This window comes from Haemorhous mexicanus, chromosome 25 (assembly GCF_027477595.1).
Source record: "Haemorhous mexicanus isolate bHaeMex1 chromosome 25, bHaeMex1.pri, whole genome shotgun sequence".
Lineage (NCBI taxonomy): Eukaryota > Metazoa > Chordata > Aves > Passeriformes > Fringillidae > Haemorhous > Haemorhous mexicanus.
The window spans coordinates 3,553,977-3,571,470 of NC_082365.1; the positions used below are offsets into that span (position 1 = coordinate 3,553,977).

Here is a 17,494-nt window from a genome sequence, read left to right on the forward strand (position 1 = left end):
AGGTCTGCGCTCCGAGCAGCCCGTGAGTCATTTATAAATCACCTCAGTCAAGGGGACCGAGGGCTGTGCTCGGCGCCTGATTGGCTTGAGGAGGTAATTGCGAGCAGGTACACCCAGGCTAAGCGCAGGAGATAGCCAGGGGAGATAAGGGGAGATCTGAAGAGGGAGAAGAGCTTTTTTGGATGTCCCCCGTCACCCCACCCCTTCCCGCTCCGGCCTGGCTTGTTTGATCCCCTCTGCGGGTCCCTCCGCGCTCCGGGTGACAATAACCCATATTGACGCCACCCCGGCCCCCTCCCTCGGCCGCCACGGGCCGGGGGCAGCAGGAGATGCTTTTGTGGGCCGCGGTGGGCAGCGCCTGCCCGGCCTTTGAGCTCCGGCCGACTCTCCGCCCCCGGGATGGACAATGGGGCGCTTTGTGCCAGCGCCCGACCCCGGCGCGCCGGCCTGCGAGGAGCGCTTGGCAGCGGAGAGCGGAGCCGCCGCCACCGCCAGGTTCAAAGGGATGGGAGCAGCGGGGACGAGAGGGGAAGCTCGGGGCTGGGGCTCCGCTGGGAGCTCTCGGGGATGTGCGGGAGCTGCGCTATCTGCCATCAGCCTGGCGGGCACGGTGCCGGCATGAGGCGCACCTGGCCACGCGCTGGCCCGCTCGGGGTGTGACAGGTTCTTGTGACGCCCCTGGCGGGGACAGCGATGGGCAGGGAGGGGCCCGGAGCTGCAGCTCGGGAGCCACCCCTGAGGTGCTGCTCGATCTCCTGGCGTGGGAGCTGCCAGGGTTTTGGGAGAGGCAGCGTCTGAAACTGGAAAAGCTCCTGGAACAGGTCAGGAGCAGTAGGGGACGAGACGCATCCCATGGTGCCATCGTGTCCGACCCGCGGCAGCACCACTGTGCTGAGCTGGGACCAGGGCCCTGATGCTCTTCTCCAGGATCCTGATATCTCCTCTCCAGGATCCTGGACTCCTCTCTTCTCTAGGATCCTGATCTCTATTCTCCAGGCTCCTGATCTCCTTTCTTCTCCAGGATCCTGATATCTCCTCTCCAGGATCCTGGACTCCTCTCTTCTCTAGGATCCTGATCTCTATTCTCCAGGTTCCTGATCTCCTTTCTTCTCCAGGATCCTGATATCTCCTCTCCAGGATCCTGGACTCCTCTCTTCTCTAGGATCCTGATCTCTATTCTCCAGGTTCCTGATCTTTCCTCTCCAGGATCCTGATCTCCTCTCCAGGATCCTGATCTCCTCTCTTCTCCAGCATCCTGGAATCCTCCCTTCTCCAGGCTCCCAGACTCTTCTCATGTCCATGATCCTGATCTCCTCTCCTCTCCAGGATCCCGATCTCCTCTCCAGGATCCTGACCTCCTCCTCTCCTTTCCCGGATCCTGATTTCTCTTCTCCAGGCTCCTGGACTCCTCTCCTCCCAGAGGGATTGGAGCGTGCAGGAGCCGGGCACCAGCCAGGCTGCTGCAGGTGATGAGATGGACCGGGACACCAGCACGGAATGGGACAGGGACATGTCCCCAAGGAATTGGCCACCAGAAGGGAGCCGTGGGGGTTATTAACTGTGGAGGAATTGATCCCTCGTGTTCCCGTTGTCCCCAAGGGCAGCTCGGCACAGGGGTGGCTCTGCTGCCCTCCCTCCTCCGGCTGTCACCGGGATGTGCTGCCACCTCGGAGCGCTGGAGAGCGACGGGAAAAGGGACAGAAGGGCGGGGAAGGCACGGCCGGGGCGAGGGGAGGGGGGAGGCAGCGGTGCGGGCTGTGCTCCCTCCCAGAATAAAAATTCTCCTTTAAAATTTAGTTTGATATGAAATAAAATTCAAGATAAAGTTCTTAAGGCTTGATGTTCAGGCTTTTCAGAAAATAGGGAGTCAAATAACTCTTGCCACTGTTATTTTTTAAAATAGAATAAACAAGTTAAATAATGTTTTCTAAGGACTTATGGAAATCAATTGGTAGAGGTGATGAGACTGAAGAGTACAATTAACCTGAAAAGAGAATATCATTTAGGTACCTCAGTTGTGTACAAGTTTTTTACCAGGAACTCCCCTTTTAAATAGACTTAGGACACACTAGTTATCTCTGGGAATATTTTACTATGTATAGTACATTCATCTTTAAATAGCTCTATCTGTTTAATAGTTATGAATTACATTTTAAATTTTATTTGAAAAGAAATATTTGTGCACACTCGAGGCATCGGCAGCTCCTGCCAGGAAACCTCATGGTATGGAAATCAATCATTGTGTCTGCAGCGCTGCAGAGGAACACCCTGCCCGGGGGGAAGGGGCTGATTCATCGCCATCTGACCCACAGAGGCAATCAGTGCCGAGCAGTTATCCTGTAAATATCATTAATAACTCATATCGAGTGGGGTTTTTTTTACGGACAGGCTGATATGAGCAGAGCCCTGAGGGACAGGAGCGGGGCACGGCAGCGGGAGCAGCCCGCGGGTGCTCCCCGAGGCTCCTGCCGCCGTGTGAGAAACGCCAATCTCTTGGTTTTAAAATTTTTAAAAGTTTGATAGTAATAAAGTGGTTATAAAATAGTAATATAATTAGAGTAATAATAATTTGGACAATTTGGATTAAGATAATATGAGACAATAGAAACAAAGAGTTAAGGACTGGCCGGGTGCCTCTTTCTGGGCAAAATAAACCCAAAAAAGGCCCCACGGTAACAGAGGATTAACCCTTAAAAGCAACAGCCTGTTGCACATTCACACACCTCATCCAGGATGCACAAATTCCATTCCAACACAGGATTCTGTCTGGGCAGGGTCAGCTTCTTCCTCTGGATCCTGACAGCGTCTTCAGGGCTGAGGGGGCAGGAAGAAGTTCTTTTCTCCTGGTAATGGAGCAATAAATTCTCTTTCTCTGAAAGATTCAGGTGTCCTGTGGCTGCTATCTGGTGCAAGTCCTTTCTTTAGGAAAAGTATCTTACATAGCACAGTTTCTATTTTAACATTTTGTTATAACCTAAACTGTATTTAACAGACTACTTAAGAGAATTAACACAGCATCACTTTCTAACACAACACATGGAATATTCATTCGAATATTTGCAAGAAACCAATCATAAAATACACATTTTTCACAACAGCAAATCCCAGGAACACAGAGCTCCAGCATCCACAGAAAGAGGGGAGCAGCATCCTAGATGATGCTAATTAACTTCCAGGGCTAATGTGCAGGGTTAATTAGCTGGAGTGTTCATGCCAAAAGGGAATTTTGCCTGCAGTAAAGGGCATTTCTCCTGGAGAAGCTCCACTGGGGAAAGACAAAGGGTAAAATTCCAAAGCTGGTTCCCAGCTGGTGCTGCTCATCCGTGCATCAGGCACGGGGAGGGCCCAGCAAGGTCCATGCCAGGTCCGTGGAATGCCACTGGCCCCTGGCACAGGCAGGAAAGCTCTCTGTGGGCACCCTGGGACACAAACCCACCCCAAAGTGACTCCGTGCTGCCCTTGCTGGGGCCTGGACTGGGGTGCTGCAGGGCTGGAGTCCAGCTGGTTGGATTGTTGTCCCCCCAGCACTCACAAAACCCAGTGAAGTTCTCACCCATGGGTGAGGTTATTTTTCCACAGGGAATGAGCACCAGACCTCCAGGCTCTCCCTGTCCCTCCCCAACCCCGCTGTCCCCCCTGCACAGATGGATTCCCTTGGGTTTGCTGCTGCCTGTGGCAGGAGCTGCTATTCCAAAGTCCTGCTGGGTGTGATCAGGATCAAACGAGGTCTTGCCCTGCAAAGAACCCAGCCCTGTGCAGCCACCGATGGTCCTGGGGCATTTCTGGTCAAATTCCATTTCCAGTAATTATAAATACCACTCATTCTGCCTCCTTCTGCTCTGGCCAAACTCCCCAGGTGTGGCCTGAGGATGTGACCCCCCAACAGAGCATCCAGGATGGTGTGCAAGGCGTGGAGGAGTGTCTGGGAAGCACAGGGAAGCTGGGGAGCTCTGGGACATGGAAAGACACCCCAGGGACTCCCCAGGTCGGCCTGGGGTGCACAGAGTGCTGAGCTGGTTATCTCCTGGGCTGATAGCAGCATTCCACATGCTGGAATGTGTGGATTTGTTTGCAGATGATTAATTTTAGCAGATATGTTGGACTTAACGGGGCAATAATTCAGTGGTAATAATTGAGTGGTAATAATTCAGTGGGAGGCCGAGGCTGGGGGCAGCAGGGACAGACAGCCGTGCCCTGGGGCAGAAGGGTTGGTCCTGGGAGATTACAGGACCTGCAGGGAGCTTTCTTTTCTCCATCCTTCCCTCTCATCCCCATCCCATTCCATCCCATCCCATCCCATCCCCATCCCCATCCCATCCCATCCCATCCCATCCCATCCCATCCCATCCCATCCCATCCCATCCCATCCCATCCCATCCCATCCCATCCCATTATCCCATCCCATCCCATCCCATTATCCCATCCCATTATCCCATTATCCCATCCCAACCCTGCAGCCAGAGCTGCTCCTCCCTTTTGGGTGGTTTTGCTGAGGAATTGGGGCTGCTGCAGGCCCAGGTGTGGGAGGGAGGCAGGTTTGGGGTGGAGATGCTGCAGGTGGAGCCTCTGAGGAGGAATCTGGGCCTTCCCTTGGGATCTGGGAGGTGCTGGACAGGTTGGGAGGTTGTTCCTCATGGCTGACGTGCTGCTCAGGCTGTGACCCCTCCACAGGTGGGGTGTCCTGCTTCCCTGCCTGTCTGTCTGTCCCTTCAGGAGCGTTTCAAATCCCTCAGCCAGGTGGGAAAGCAGAGATCTGGGCTGCCAAATTCCCACGGGAATGAGGTGGCCATTCCTGGGGTGGGTGTTGGACGTGCCCAGAGCTGCAGGGAGGGTGGGCAGGGGCTGGCACTGCCGGTGCCACCACGGTCACCGCACAGAGCTCTGACATTCCCAGGGCTGGCTGTCACCATTTCCTGCTCTCCCAGGAATGCAGGGCCCGGGCTGGATGCCACCATCCCCTGGCAGAGCTGGCCTGGCCGTTGGCCCCACGGTGCCAGAGCTGCCACCTGAAAGGAGCCGCTGGCACTGCCACCCCCGCCCGGTGCCACCCGCTGGCACAGGGGGCCTGATCCGGCCAGGAATGAGGAACAGCCCGTGCCAGGGGAGGCTGCAGGATTACTGACAGCCCCAAAATGAAGGCTGGAATGCAGGAAGGCTTCGGGAGGTTCCAGCTGCCCCCGTGGCCTTTGGGGCCCTGCAGCTCCTGGGGCTGGGAGAGGCTCTGGGGCTTTGGGGTTCATCTCTGGGGGAATTGCAGGGCACAGCTGCTCAGGGCCTTTGCAGCCTGCCCCAGCCCCATGGGGACATCTCCAGAGGCAAGGGAAGGGCCACCCTCCTGCTGGGACCGTGTCACCTGCGTGTGGCTGTGGGGTCAGCCCTGTCACAGCCCCTCTTCTCCACTGGGAGCTCCTCCTGGGCTGCAGCAGCAGGGCTGGCACGGGCACATCCCCACATTGCAGGATTTGTGGGGTGAGACGCCCTGCCTTGGGGAGCAGAGCACGCTCTGGTGCTCAGAGCCAAGCCCACCAACCCAAATTCCTGCCTGGAGCACCACCAGGACCTGCAGAGGAGTTGTCACCCCCAAGAGACCCTGGCCAGCCCGCAGAGAGCACCTGGCAGGGCCGTGTGTCCTCACCTGGGACTGGCCCGTGCTCTCTGGACAGCCCTCAGGTCACCTTGAGCAAGGGCTCTTATCTTATTTGTAAAATAGGTGTAAGATATCTGCCTTCTGCAGGGGAACTCCAAATGTGCTCAGCAAGGTCTGCCCAAGGCCTGGGGACACCAGCAGCTCCTGGGGCTGGGTGGGAGCATCCAAAATTCCAGCCTTGAAGGTCTGGGGGCCCCCAGGCCAAGGGGTGCCAGTGGAGCATCCCATTCTCCTGGAATTCAGGCTGGGGGCTGCTCCAGGCGCTGCCTCCCCCACCCCTCAAGGCTTTCTGCCCACCCTGACCCAGCAGAGTCAACCCCAAGGAGGCTTTTTCACTTAAACCCTTGAATTCCTGTGAAGGGAGGTTTCCCAATCTGAAAAAAAAAAAAAAAGAAAAAAAAGAAAAAAAAGAAAAAAAGAAAGAGGAATTTTCCCTCAAAAAAAAAAAAAAAAAAAAAGGGGAAGGTGTGTGGAGGAGAACGTGTGGCTTTCCTAGGGGAAAGTGATTGTGGTCCCATCACTGCTGCTGTGTGCCCTTGGGCAACTCATTAAGGCCCAAAGGCTTCGATGGGAGGGAGATAAGCCCTGAAATAAAGCTGAAATTGTTCAGGGCTCTTAGGTCAGTGCCTGCAGAGGAGCTCAGGTGTTGGACGTGAGGAGCTGGAGCAGGAGAGGCCCTGTCGCCCCTGGCCAGGGAGATCAGCAGGCAGATTTTAGATGAAAGCTCTGCCTGCTTTGCCTTTCTGAGGAGTTTTAGGAGTGCTGGTGCTGCAGCCGTGCCGTGAGGCCGGGGGGCAGCTGAGCTGTTGGTGGTTAAAGGGCATTAAAGTCAAATAAAGCATCTGGGATCAGAGGGATGCAGTGTCCAGGTGGAACCTGGTGGGAGAAGGATTCACTGCCCTGAGCCTCACCCAGGGCCTGAGGGGGGCTCTGCTGCTGCCCTGGTGATACCAAAATGGGCCAGAATCCTCTTCCTAACACAATTTGAAGTATTTCATCTTTGAACTCCATTCAGCAGCTTTGGAAAAACTGGAATTTTCTCTTCTCTGTGTTGTTTATCACTGATGGCCTCATGCAGACCTGGGGGAGCTCAGCGAGGGCAGTGAGAGGAGACAAATCCACATTTTCCCTGTGGTCAGCACGAGTGGAGCTGCAGATCACCATTGTTTGTGCCTGTCCACACTCTGAGGAGCTGCTCCAGGACAGAGCCCAGCCTAAATCAAACCTAAATCTGGGGAATTTGGGATGGCCAGCTCCTCCTGGGCAGCAGGGACCCACCAGCAGGAGGCCGAGGCTGCTGCTGCTCCCCAGCTCACCCGGAATTCCCACGGGAAGGTGGTGCCACCCCTGTGCCAAGGGCCACCCCCCTGCCGTGGGAGCCCTGCTGTGGCTCGGTGCTGCCCCGGAGCTGCCGCCCGGCCCTTGGCACGGGGACCATCCCACCCTGACCCAACCAGTCCTGCAGGGCTTCCTGCAGCTGCTGCTGCCACTGCTGTCCCTGCCCCGGGCTCTGTCCCCCGGGGGGATCCTCTCCACAGCGCTCAGCACCTCGGGGGGCTCTGCCAGGGGGGCTGGGAGAGTGGGGCAGCCCGTGCCAGGCTGGCAGGGCCACCCTGCCCAATCCAGCCCACATCCTGATCCCGATCCCGATCCCGATCCCGACCCTGATCCTGGTCCTGATCCTGATCCCAATCCTGATCCTGATCCTGCTCCTGGTCCTGATCCTGATCCTGATCCTGATCCTGATCCTGATCCTGATCCTGGTCCAGATCCTGACCCTGACCCTGATCCTGACCCCGATCCCAATCCTGACCCTGATCCTGATCCTGATCCTGACCCTGACCCTGACCCTGACCCTGACCCTGACCCTGACCCTGACCCTGATCCTGACCCTGATCCTGATCCCAATCCCAATCCTGATCCCAGTCCTGATCCTGACCCTGACCCTGACCCTGATCCCAATCCTGACCCCAGTCCTGATCCTGACCCTGACCCTGACCCTGATCCCAATCCCAATCCTGACCCCGATCCCAATCCCGATCCCAATCCTGATCTCGATCCCGATCCCAATCCTGATCCTGACATTGATCCCAATCCCGATCCTGATCCCAATCCCGATCCTGACCTTGATCCCAATCCTGATCCTGACCCTGATCCTGACTCTGACCCGGATCCCAATCCCGATCCTGATCCCAATCCTGATCCTGACCTTGATCCCAATCCCGATCCTGATCCCAATCCTGATCCTGACCTTGATCCCAATCCCGATCCTGATCCCAATCCCAATCCTGACCTTGACCCTGATCCCAATCCCGATCCTGACCCCGATCCCGATCCTGACCTTGATCCCGATCCCGATCCTGATCCCAATCCCGATCCTGATCCCAATGCTGATCCTGACCCCGATCCCGATCCTGACCCTGACCCTGCTGCTCCCCAGCTGTGGGGAGGCCGCCTGAGGCTGGGGCTGGCTCCTGACCTGTCCCAGCGCTGCCTGCCGGGCTGGCCACAGCCCCCACCCCTGCCTGCGTGCTGCCCCTCAGCCCGGCCATGTCCCCAAACCCCGCTGTCCCCACACAGCCCCACACGTGGGTGTCCCCGGGGTGGGACACGGGGACAGCACCTCCCGTGGGGAAGCACCGACATCTGCCGTGGTGGGTGGGCAGGGAGGCAGAGGGTGAGGGGATGGCTGTGCTTTGAACCCGGGCTGTCCCCTTTTGGGGACAGTCACACCGCGGGGGGACAGTCACACCAACCCCATCGGTGCCACCCCCTCGCTGCGGGGGAGATTGAGGAAAGGGACACCAATCATTCAGGTCATTCCCAGCACCGGGAGCGTTCTTGGAAAGGAATCCCGGTGTGCCACAGGCCAGGCCACCACCCCGAGCCCGTCACTGCCGGGTGACAGCGACCAGGAGTGGCCGCGGTGGCCCCGGGCTGTGCTGACACCTCCGGAGGTGTTTACTGCCCTGCGGCCCGGCGGCACCACGGGGCAGAGATAAGGCTTTGCGTGATGCCCTGGCTTTGTTTGTCACGTCTGACGCCTTCGAAAGGTCACCTGGAACTTTGAACCCCTGGCGTTTATCAGGGCGGCTTTGAAGTGGCTGAAGCCACTGCAGTTACCCCAGCTCCAGGTTAATGGGGTTTCTGCTTCCAAACAGGAAAACTTGGGGGTTTTTTTTATTCTTTTTGCAGCTTTTTAAGGTATTTTCCAGTGTCTTCATTTAAATTCTTACATTTCAGTAAGAGAATTTAATCCCACCCAGCTGCAGGTGTCACAGCCTGGGGTAGGTGGACGTTCAGGGACAGCATTTGATGGTGGGTTTAATGAGATTTCAGAGGGCTTTTCCAGCCTTAATTATCAATTCTATGATTTTGCACTGCTGCCTGTGCCTGGGATGTGTCTGGGGAAGTGGCTGAAGCCATTGTGTTACCCTCACTCCCAGCTCCAGGTTAATGGGGTTTCTGCTTCCAAACAGGAAAACTTGAGGTTTTTTTTATTCTTTTTTTTAAGGTATTTTCCAGTGTCTTCATTTAAATTCTTACATTTCAGTAAGAGAATTGAATCCCACCCAGCTGCAGGTGTCACAGCCTGGGGTAGGTGGACGTTCAGGGACAGCATTTCATGGTGGGTTTAATGAGATTTCAGAGGCTTTTCCAGCCTTAATTATCAATTCTATGATTTTGCACTGCTGCCTGTGCCTGGGATGTGTCTGGGGAAGGAGCAGTGGAGGAGCCACTCTCTGCCAGCCCTGCAGGGGGATTTGTGATGCAAATCCACCCTCTCCAACCCTGCTGTCCCCCCTGGAACCAGCCAGGGCTCGGCAGGGCAGGTTCCCCAGGCAGCACAGAGCACAGGTGGGCTTTCAGGGCAGGTGGGATGAGGGGTGGTGGGGAAGAGCTCTCAGAGGTAACTGAACCTCAGAACAACGAAGCAAACTGGGAGTTGGGGATTTAGGGTGAGTGTGGGGTGCTAATTCCTCAGATACTGAGGGCAGATCTTCTGCAAGAGGGTTGGGATGGTGCCTGCTTGGTGACATGCATCAGGGGGGATTTTACTGATTTTTCGCGTTTCAATGGGTGAGTGCAAACCTGTAGGGACAGCAGAGCAGCTGGGAAGTCTCTGGGTATTAAACTGTGGGCAGGAGAGCAGGAGGGCTCAGTTTGGCTCCTCAGCAGTGGCCACAGGCCGGGGTGAGCTCAGGAGCTCAGGTGGCTGCTCAGGAGCTCACTGAGTCACACAAGGCAAATATTTTCCCCTTTGATTTTCACCCTGAGAAAATCTTGAGCTGACCTTGTTAATCCCACGTGTTGCAAACCTCCCCCTGTCCTTTATCGGGTTTCGGGATAGTGTTACCAGCTTAGCACCTCTGGCTGCTCCTGCCAGCATCCTGCCTGGCACCGTGCCACCCTGCCCGCTCTCCTGGCTGGCCCAGGGCTGCCTGGCCAGCAGGACACCCTGCCCCCGAGGGATGGAGGGAGAAGAAAGGCTGCAGGGCTGTAGCTGGCTCCAGCACGGTGCTGCACATCTGCGAGGTGTGCTGGACAGGATTTCTACACGGTGGTGATGCCACTGGCGATCCTGCCAGCTCCTGAGGCTGCAGCAGCCTTCAGGGCCCTGATTCCTGGGCCTGGAATGATGCACCAAGTGCTGGGGCCCTGCTCAGTTTGAGCCCAGCCGCTCAGAGCCTGCCCAAGGGCTCTGCAGAGAGCTGTGCCTGCAGCTCAAGGTCTGAGCCCAGCCCTGCCTGCCCTGTGCAGAGCATCAGCTGGAGCCTGAGCCAAGTCTGCAGCTCCCACCTGGCTCCAGCTCCTGCCACTCACCGGCTGCAGCCCCCACAGCAGCCCTGGGCCGTGCCAGAGGTGCCCAACCCCGGCTCAGGGAGCTCCCCCTCCCCTGAGGCCGTTTGTGTGACCTGCTCAGCCCGGGGTGTCCAAACTGCTGCGTGCCGGGCTAAAACAGATCAGGTTTTTGTTTGCCAGCGCTGGGAGCTGCTGGGGGAAGGGTGTGATGAGAAACAACGTCGCTGCTGGCACGGACGGTGCCCAACCCCCGTGTCCCAACAGCCCCGGAGGGTGCCAGGATGGGCTGGGGGATGCTGGGTGGGAGGGGGGCTCCGAGCAGGCACAGGGTGGGGAAAGGGGGTCCAGAACGTGGGGACGAAACAGTTAACGCCCCTCTCCTCCCAGTAGGAAGGGACAAATCCTCTCCCCGGCCCGGTGCCCAAATAAACAGGCGGAGCATTGCGTAAGGACGGGTGGGAACTGTCCATTCTCTCCGGATGGGCGCTCCAGCCCCAGCTCCAACCCCAGCCCCAGCCCCAGCCCCAGCCCCAGCCCCAGCCCCAGCCCCAGTCCCAGCTCCAGCCCCAGCTCCAACCCCAGCCCCAGCTCCAGCCCCAGCTCCAACCCCAGCCCCAGCTCCAACCCCAGCCCCAGCTCCAACCCCAGCCCCAGCCCCAGCCCCAGCCCCAGCCCCAGCCCCAGCCCCAGCCCCAGCCCCAGCTCCATCTCCAGCTCCATTCCCATCTCCATCCCCATCTCCACCTCCAGCCCCAGTCCCATCTCCAGCCCCATCTCCAGCTCCATTCCCATCTCCATCCCCATCCCCATCTCCAGCCCCATCTCCATCTCCAGCCCCAGCCCCATCTCCAGCCCCAGCCCCATCTCCAGCCCCAGCCCCATCTCCAGCCCCATCTCCGCAGCCCCCACACCCCCCGTGCCCAGCCCTCGCTCAGGTTTCTCCCTTCCTGAGCTCACCTGCCAGCCCCTGCCCTGCCCTGGCACCGATGGCTGCTGTCCCCATGGGCAGCCCCGGGGAGCTCTGTGGCACCACTGCAGTCAGGGCGGGGGTCTGGAGGGGGCTGGCGGGAGGCCGGGAGGTCCCCGGCGACCTCGCTGGGAATCTGAGTCCGTCCACCCCGGCCAGGGGGTGCTGCAGCCGCAGGGGCGCCGGGACAGCGGCCGGAAGGTGCCCGGGATGGATGCAGGAGGGAAGCGGGAGCCGGGCTCCGCTCCCAGCGGGCTCCCTCTGCCGACAGCCGCCCCGGCCAGGCCCCAGTCACCTCTGCATACCCGCTTTGCACCTCCTCCTCCTCCCCTGGCTCAAAATTTACATTGGAAAATAAAAATGAAAATAAATAAAAATAAAAATAAATAAAATAAAATGAAATCACAAAACCCCAGACCCAAAACGCGTCCCCCAGCCCTGAGAAGCTGAACAGACTCAGGGAGGGAAGTCTGGAGCCCCCACCCTACCTTCCTGCTGTGGGACCTGGGGAGCGTTTTGCAACACATAAATATAAATAAAAATGAAATATTTAATTTCCATAAAAAAAAAAAAAAGAGTACCCCTGACAAAGTGCTTTTCTGGGAATCCTCCCCCGTGAGGCGGGAGGGGGAAGGTGTCTGATGGGGGATATGCATGAGAGGAGGGGAAACTGAGGCACGGAGTAGTTGCCTCCACAGTGGCAGGTCCCTGTGCCGAGGCCACCAGCCCCAGCTGTCCCCTCGGGGCAGCCTGGGAGCCGCGGGGCCACCAGGCTGTGCACTGGGAAGGGTCACCCGTGGTGCCAAGGTCTCTGCAGAGGCATCGGGAGCCCTGCCAGCACCCCTGGCACCGTCACTGCAGGGACATCGCCCGCTCGGGGAGGGGACAGAGCCACCACCGTGACACTGAGGTGACTGGGAGAGCAGCTCCAGAGCCGTGGGAAGCAGCAGATCCCGGGATGAGCAGGCAGCCGGCCCTGCTGTGCCCAGCGGTGGCACGGCCAGTCCCCGTGGGCAGCTGGGGCGGGCAGCGGGCACCGAGCCCCGGGCTCGCCGTGGGCATCGCGGGGTGCAGCGGCCCCGGGGTCAGCAGCAGCTCTGCTTGGGCTTGTCGTTGGGAGTGAGCTTGATGGAGTCGGTTAAATAACTCTCAAAAATCCCTTTGTACTGGAAAAGAAGCAGAGAAGGGAAAGGATGAGCGAGCGCAGCTCCGAGCCAGCCTGAGCGGCCCCGCGGTTCAGCCCTGACTTGTGACTACCGGCAAAACCTAGGCGAAAGCCACCTAGCGCAGGGCTTGGGGACAACAATGTCCCCGTGGCACGGCCGCTAGAGGACAGTGCTGGCGCGCTGCGGGCTCCCATCACTGCGGGAAAGCACACGGCAATTCCTGCTCTATTGATTTAGGATCAAGCACTGCTGCGTTTCTCATTCCCGGGGCTCTCCCTTGCAGCAGGAGCTGTTCCACACGGGAGGATCTGCCCGACTAATCCCGGTTTTTCCCTGAATCCTCCCCCAGCACAGCTCAGAGCTGGAGGGTGCTCACCGTGCTCAGCGCCTGCTTCGCCAGGGTCTCGAAAGCCTCGGCCACGTTGATGTTGTTCTTGGCACTGACCTCGAAGTATGGGATGTCCTTCTCCTTGCACCAGGCTGAGGCCATTTCCTTGGGCACCTGAAGGATGGGAGGATGGAGCCACAGCTCAGGGATGGGACAGGGGACCCTCCTCACCCATCCAGGCACTGCTGGCTGAGCCACAGCTCAGGGATGGGACAGGGAACCCTCCTCACCCATCCAGGCACTGCTGGCTGAGCCACAGCTCAGGGATGGGACAGGGAACCCTCCTCACCCATCCAGGCACTGCTGGCTGAGCCACAGCTCAGGGATGGGACAGGGGACCCTCCTCACCCATCCAGGCACTGCTGGCTGAGCCACAGCTCAGGGATGGGACAGGGGACCCTCCTCACCCATCCAGGCACTGCTGGCTGAGCCACAGCTCAGGGATGGGACAGGGGACCCTCCTCACCCATCCAGGCACTGCTGGCTGAGCCACAGCTCAGGGATGGGACAGGGGACCCTCCTCACCCATCCAGGCACTGCTGGCTGAGGGGGGTGCTGGCAGTGCCTGAGGATTTCATTCCTGCTGCCTCTGGTGGGGACAGTCTGTGCCCCAAAGAGCAGCAGGAGGATGTTGCTCATCCCCTCCCAGAGTGCTGGGGGAGGTGGCAGCTCCTTGCCTGGAGCTCTTGTTTGTGTGAGGGTAGGGAAAAGGCTGGTGAAGGATCAGCCCTCAAAGCCATTAGGACCCTACAGCATCCCAGTCATGGAATTGTTTAGGTTGGAAAAGACCCTTAAGATCATCAAGTCCAGCCATTAACCCAGCACTAAACCATGTCCCCAAGTGCCACACCTGTACAAGTTTTAAATCCCTCCAGAGGTGGTGACCCCGCCACTGCTGATCCTGCTGTCCCTCCTCCACCCTTACCTGCCGGTCACTGAGGTCTATCTTGTTCCCCAGCACCACCATGGGGAAATCCTGTTCCCTGGGAATGACCTTCTCCAGGAAATCATCTCTCCAGTTGTCCAGGGCCTCAAAGGACTCCCTGTCTGTCACGTCGAAGGCCAGCATGCAGCCGTCTGAGCCTTTGTAGAAGGTCGACACCATGGACCGGAACCGCTCCTGTCCCCCGGTGTCCCAGATCTGGGGCAGAGGAGGGCACGTGACAGGAGCAGCGTGGGTGCTGCAGCCCAGAGGAGCAGCTTCAGGGGGTGCTGAGCCCCCAGAATTCCTGTGGGATTCCAGTGCAGTTCATGGATACTGAAATTTGGGCTGGAAATCGGGCTCTGAAAATGATCAGCTCTGAAAATCAGCTCTGAAATTTGGGCTCTGAAAATTGTGCTCTGAAAATTTGGCTCTGAAATTTTGGCTCTGAAAATCGGGCTCTGAAAACCAGCTCTGAAAGTCAGGCTCTGAAAATCGGCTCTGAAAATCAGGCTCTGAAATTTGTACTCTGAAGATTAGCTCTAAAAATCGGGCTCTAAAAATCAGCTCTGAAAATCAGGTTCTGAAAACCAGTTCTGAGAATCAGGCTCTGAAATTTGGGCTCTGAAAATCAGGCTCTAAAAATCAGGCTCTGAAAATCAGCTCTGAAAATTGGGCTCTGCACCTCATGACCGTGGTGGCATTTGAGCCCAGCAGGTCAGGCTGGGACACACACAGCTGGGATGGGGGTGGGCACCACGGGCAGTGCCACCTCACCCTGCTCACCTGCAGCTTCAGGGGGGTGCTGTCCACGGCCAGGACCTTGGTGAGGATGCTGGCGCCCAGCGTGGTGCGGTAATCCTCGTAGAAGGTCTTGTGCACGTACTGGTGCAGCAGGGAGGTCTTGCCCACGCTGGTGACGAGGAAAGGGGCACTGGTGAGGCTTTGCCTGGCTCAGGGGCGGCCAGGGGACACCCAGCACACGCAGGGGGCTTCCCTCCCTCGCCAGCTCCTTACCCCAGAGCTCCGATGATGATGATCTTCAGATCCACCTTCTTGCTGGCATCCATGGACAGGCCCTGGGGGCGAGAGGGGCTCGCGGGGCTGTGGGGATGGCACCTGGGTGAGCCCTGGGGTCCTGTCCCTGCTGCCACCCCGGGATGTCGCTGTGCCCTCACTGTGCCAGCATCATGCCAGCACTCGTGTCCCAGGCATGGTGGGGACAGAAACGTCCCCGTGCCAAGCCCGGCCCACGTCCCCGCCCGCTCCCGAGGAGCAGCAGCACGCCCAAACTCGCCCGTTCATCACCATTCAAAGCGCTGGGAGCCACTTCCCTGCTTCTCCCACCCCCTCTCCAGCGCAGTCCCTCCCCCTAGGCCTGGCACGCACGCCTGGGGTCCTGCTGAAAATTAAATTTATTAAAGAAGACCCCAGACAGAGGGAATTCCTTGGTGCCTCAAACACAGCCCAGGGAGCATCCCCGCCTAGGGGCACCCCGAAATGTCCCCCCAGGATGTGTCCCCATTATGTCCCAGTGTCCTCAAATGCTCTGAGCCTGGCCAGGACCCCTGACACCCCCTCCTCAGGTGGGACCAGCCTCCCCCAGCAGCCGCAGCAGCCCCATCCCCACGGCAGCGTCCGACACCGCCGGCCAAGGCAGGGATGGAAACACTGGCAGGCTCATCCCTGCATTTTTCCCTGATGCGCTGGCCAGCCCTGCGCCATTCCCCCTGGAACACCAGCGGGGAGCTCCCGGCTGTGCGCTCCATCCCCCCTGCCCCCTCTGCCCCCCGTGCCCAGCCGCGGGCAGCATCCTGGGCACAGCCTCGTGTCTCAGCACACACAAACTTCCCGGTCCTTCCGCCGGCTTTTTGGGAGGCCAGATGTTTCGAAACTCAAAATGGAGTTTCCCCTCGCTGCTGCTCGGCGGGTCTGGGCTGCCCCCAGGACTCACCTGCGGAGCACTCACCTGCCGGGCAGCCGCGGCTCCCGGCTCCGCTGCAGCCGGGCCGGGGAGGGGAGAGGCGAGAGAGGAGGATCCGGGAAGGGGCGGCCGATCCCGGCCCTCCCGGGGAAGCTCCGTGACATCAGCAGAAAGGGGCCGAGATGCCGGCGGAGCTGGAGGAGCCGCGGGCGGGCGCTGGGATGTCCATGGATTTGCCCTCGATTCCCGACTCTGCCCAGTGTCCCCGGCTCGGGGTCCGATGGGCAAGGAGAACAAGGTTCTGGAGTTTGGGATGGACTTTTGGACTCTCCTCTGGCTCAGAATCCCCTCGGTTCCTTTCTGCCACCGCCCCGGAACCCTTTATCTGCGTCCCCGCTGGGGAATTGTTGAGGGATGAGGACAAAAGCCGGGCGGGGCTGTGGCAGCATCCCGGACTTTGCTCCGATATCGTGGGATGGGATAAGCGGATTTGGGAGCTGGGCACGGGTGAGGAGGGGATGAGATCTCTCTAAGGAGCTCTGTGTGGCTTCTTTTCCAGGCAGAAGAGGGGCAGGGTGGGGATCAGGAGCATTTCCAGCCCCTCGGTGTCACATCCCCGCAGCCCCCAGCCCGCAGGGGTCCCACCCAGCACCCACAGGCAGCACGGGCACCCCAAAAAGAGGGAACAGAGCTGGTGACATCTGCAGAAGGACGTGTTCAATCAGTAAATGGGATTTTGGGGATCTCAGCTGCCCCCGTGGAGCAAACCCAGCACCAGGCGGGTGCTCAGGGCTCTTTGGAGTGGGAGAACCTGCTTGGCCACGGCTGCAAAGGCAGAGCTCTGCTTCCCAACGTGCCAGGGCAGGTCCTGCGCCTTTACCAAGCATTCTGTAGGATTTGGGCTTTGCAGTGGGACCGGGGTGTCCCCCACCTGTGAACCCTCCCTCATCCTGAACCAGCAGCCCCCAGCTGATGGTGGTCCCGTGCCCAGGTTTTGGGATCCCTCCAAGACCACTGGCTTTTGCTTTTCCACTTCCAGCATTTTTGTAGATTTTTTTTCCCCTTGCAGACCCTGATGGGACCTCAGGGAGGATCACTGCACCCAGCAGGACAAACCTTCCTCCCCCTCTTCTCCAGGTGTAATTCTGGGACCTGTCTGGCCAGAAAAATCTGTTTTTCCCCCCAGAGGGCAGGCACTGGGAAGAGCTGGGTCCAGGCAGGAGAACCTGAGCCAGTTCTCACCAGTGATGGGTAAAAGGCTGACATTTCCCTGGAGCAGCTCTCTCCTAATCCCAATTTTCAGTCCCTTTTCACCATCCTGCTTCACCTTTGCTCCTGCACGAAGAGCTTCTTGTTCAACCTCCCCCCACAACAACTTCTGCCCTCGTTCCTCTCGCGTGTCCCTGGTAGGATGGGGGGTTGCTCACCCTGTCAGGTGATCAAAGCCTCTCCATGCTGCTGGGGCTGGGGTTTGTGGTCAGTCCCAAACTGCAGCTGATGCCCACGGCCACTTCTGCTTTTAGCCAGGGTGGCTGTACCCCCCAGGGCACATCAGTCTTATCTCTGGCTTTGGTTTGATTTCACAGGAAAAGGGATTTTCTCAAAGCTCCTGCTCTCCTAATCCCCCCTGGGCTGAGATTCTGCCTGGATGAAGGCAGTGGGAGCAGTGGTGGGGAG

General features: G+C 58.6%; 1 protein-coding gene across 4 annotated transcripts; it reads right to left on the minus strand.

Annotated features, from left to right (window-relative positions):
• Positions 1-11,947: 11,947 nt before the first annotated feature.
• RAB7B (RAB7B, member RAS oncogene family) lies at positions 11,948-16,132 on the minus strand. 4 transcript variants are annotated; one of them, XM_059867823.1, is made up of 6 exons: positions 15,863-16,132; positions 14,911-14,997; positions 14,680-14,806; positions 13,897-14,112; positions 12,960-13,085; positions 11,948-12,583 (listed from the first exon to the last, which is right to left on the minus strand). In XM_059867823.1, exons 1-6 carry the CDS (start codon positions 15,979-15,981, stop codon positions 12,503-12,505), a joined length of 756 nt encoding a protein of 251 aa, XP_059723806.1. In that variant the 5' UTR covers positions 15,982-16,132; the 3' UTR covers positions 11,948-12,502. The 4 variants fall into 4 exon arrangements, with proteins under 4 accessions (XP_059723806.1, XP_059723809.1, XP_059723807.1 ...); XM_059867826.1 differs by having other exon boundaries at positions 14,911-14,972; positions 15,848-16,131; XM_059867824.1 differs by having other exon boundaries at positions 15,848-15,982.
• Between the last annotated feature and the right edge of the window lie 1,362 nt (positions 16,133-17,494).